Genomic DNA, 2625 nt, shown 5'->3' with positions numbered 1-2625 from the left:
TGTTTTGAACTTTTAAAATATTACATGGTAAAAACAGAAGCTGCTCTTCATATTAGTGACAAACTTTGGTGTTAAACATCTGAGTGGTGCACTACTGCTACTAGTGGTGAAAAAGTGTATTGCACCTTATTCAAAATCAGTGTGGTCCCACCGCCCTCTGCGGCCCAAAATTAAAAACTATTGTACTTTTGAGGCCCTCAAGGGGGCGCTTGCGGGCCAGAATTGGGCCGCGGCCCATAGGTTAAGAATCTCTGATGTAGATGATTATTTTGAATTTAGGAACAAACCTGTGGCGTGTTCCTCGTTTTTAGCAACCCCCCGTAACTCCCCCTAAAGATGGGATCGAGCAGTGGGCCACCGACGACATCCCGGACTTCCTGAACGCCATCCGCCGAGAGACGGACGCTCTGAAGAAGCTGGAACAGAAGACCAACGTGGTGGGAACCGTTGCCGTGTCGGTCGCTGCAGCCCCTCCACAAAACCTGTGGGCCAAGCTGCAGGAGGTGAGGCTGAAGAACCCCGTCAGTGGTCTCATGGAGTACGCCCAATATCTGGGCCAGAACTGTGAGTTCTTGCTTCTGGACCAGTCGGGACCCTCTCACGACCCAAGGTTTGTGGTTTGATCTTGTTCTGTGAAGTTCTGTGTGTGAGAGATGTTGAAGGAATACATTGTGTGTGTAACTGCTGAGCTGTAGGTCAGTGATGCCAGCAGGTGGAGTTACATATTTACAGTAGTACCTAGACATGAGACGAATGAAACTCTGACGGTACGATAACCTTAGGCAGAAAAATCACAGTTTCACGGTATGACCGTATTATGGTTACAGCTTTACAAAGTTTTATTTTGAAATTGGTATTAAAAAAAGGAAGAAAACATCTTTTCTATTATCATATTCAACCTTTTTTATCTGTTTTTAGATCTCAGAGGTGTGCTGAAATTTTATTTACCTGTGTGCATCTGTACTTATGATTTTTAGCACCTAATGCAATTAGATTATCCTGATAAAGTTTACATCTAATATAGGATAACTGCTTTTCCACTACCTTATTAGTTAAGACAAAACGGTGTATACTGCACGACTATTCTTTTTATTGAAGCAATGAATCACGGAGGTTTTTATTGCGTTTTAAATTTCAGAAGGCTTTTTGACGTAAAGATTATATAATTAAATGCGCACAGAAACAAGAAATCACAACTATGATGCGTGTTTATGAAACACACGTTCAGCTAACGAGCTGCTCGGCTAAAGGAGGCATTCAGTTTTATCACCTTTCACTTAAAACTTATCAAATACACAATCCAACAACTCAAACAGTTTTGGAGACCAGCTGTGACCAGGGCATTAAGCCACAGCAACACAGCGATATGTTTCACAATCTGATGCTAAAGTTAGCTCGTTCACTTCAAGATAACGTAACTTTATCTGGAGCTGCGATCATGTTAGATGTGTTGTCTCCACGGTCCACATTCCATCATCTTTACAGCATCCTAAGTATTTTCAAACAGCTGGATTTATTATTTTAGACAGGGGAAAGTTTGTGGAGCTCTGTTCTTCAGCCGTAACACAGAGTGCTGCTGATAGGCAGCTCTGCAGGGTGCGCGGGGGGAAAGTCTGCAGCAGCACAGACCGGAGGAAAAACAAAAAACTTTTATACCGTAGGCATGGTATGACAGAACATTTTAGTGGTTTTCAAACCGTGACTTTTTCATATCACGGTATACCTGGAAACCAGTATCCGGCCCATGCCTCTTAGTACCATAAGAACTCCCATTCAGTTAGTAATAAACAAATTGCAGTATTTTTATTCTTTAAATGTTTTATTTTTAAAACACTACAGCTTTGATTGGTGACCTTTAACGGGTGATCAATGTAATTTTTCTCTTCTTGTTAGGTTTCGTATGCAGGTGATGCTCAACGGCAGATTGTTTCCCGCCACAGAGGCTTCAAGTAAGAAGGTTGCAAAAAAGGACGCGGCTGCAGCCACCCTGCGGTTACTCATCAGTGAGATGCAGGGAGGGACGGCCTCGTTAAGTGATGGGAATCCTGTCAGTGGAGAACAGATGTTGGACTTAGACACAAATGTAAGTTTTTATTTTACTGTATTAACATGAATCTGTCGTTGCTCTGAATGTTTACATGTATCTGTATCCTCCAGGCCTCAGCTGAAAACACGGTGGGGACGTTTGGCTCCAGCACTGTGGAGGGGTCAGTAGAGGGACCTCGCCAGCCTCTGTCCAGGTCTCTGCCCGGTGGGAAGAATCCGGTCTCTGTCCTGATGGAGTACAGTCAGCGCAGTGGGAATCCCATCGAATTTATCAACACTGGGCAGGCTGGTCCACCACATGACCCGAGGTACTGGTTCCCTCATCTCTGTTTAAATCGTTCAGATGTATTGATGTAGGAATTGACAGAGAAAGTGTTGTTGGATACATTAGTTCTTTAAGAAACTAAGAATAATTTTCTCGATCATTAAGAAGTGATGGAATAAGATTAAAGGAGAAGATGCCAGAATTCATATGATGCTGCTACAGCTGATATATATTTGTTGTCAAAATACCTTTTTGTACATATGTTGTTAAAATAAAATGAACAGTCCAATGATCATTTTACTGATATGTATAAA

At 42.4% G+C, this 2625-nt stretch overlaps 1 protein-coding gene across 2 annotated transcripts in view; it reads left to right on the top strand.

The window, feature by feature from the left end:
* Nucleotides 1-2625, top strand: part of adar (adenosine deaminase RNA specific) — a 26826-nt gene that overhangs the window by 9476 nt on the left and 14725 nt on the right. For both annotated transcript variants that reach the window (XM_014007907.1, XM_014007906.1), the window contains exons 3-5: nt 312-610; nt 1894-2083; nt 2158-2354. In XM_014007907.1, the coding sequence (XP_013863361.1) occupies nt 312-610; nt 1894-2083; nt 2158-2354 (686 nt within the window). The remainder of the gene's footprint in view (nt 1-311; nt 611-1893; nt 2084-2157; nt 2355-2625) is intronic.

Source organism: Austrofundulus limnaeus, unplaced genomic scaffold (assembly GCF_001266775.1).
Source record: "Austrofundulus limnaeus strain Quisiro unplaced genomic scaffold, Austrofundulus_limnaeus-1.0 Scaffold45, whole genome shotgun sequence".
Classification (NCBI taxonomy): domain Eukaryota; kingdom Metazoa; phylum Chordata; class Actinopteri; order Cyprinodontiformes; family Rivulidae; genus Austrofundulus; species Austrofundulus limnaeus.
Note: the sequence above shows the minus strand (reverse complement) of the source record. Positions and strands in the feature narration are given on the sequence as shown.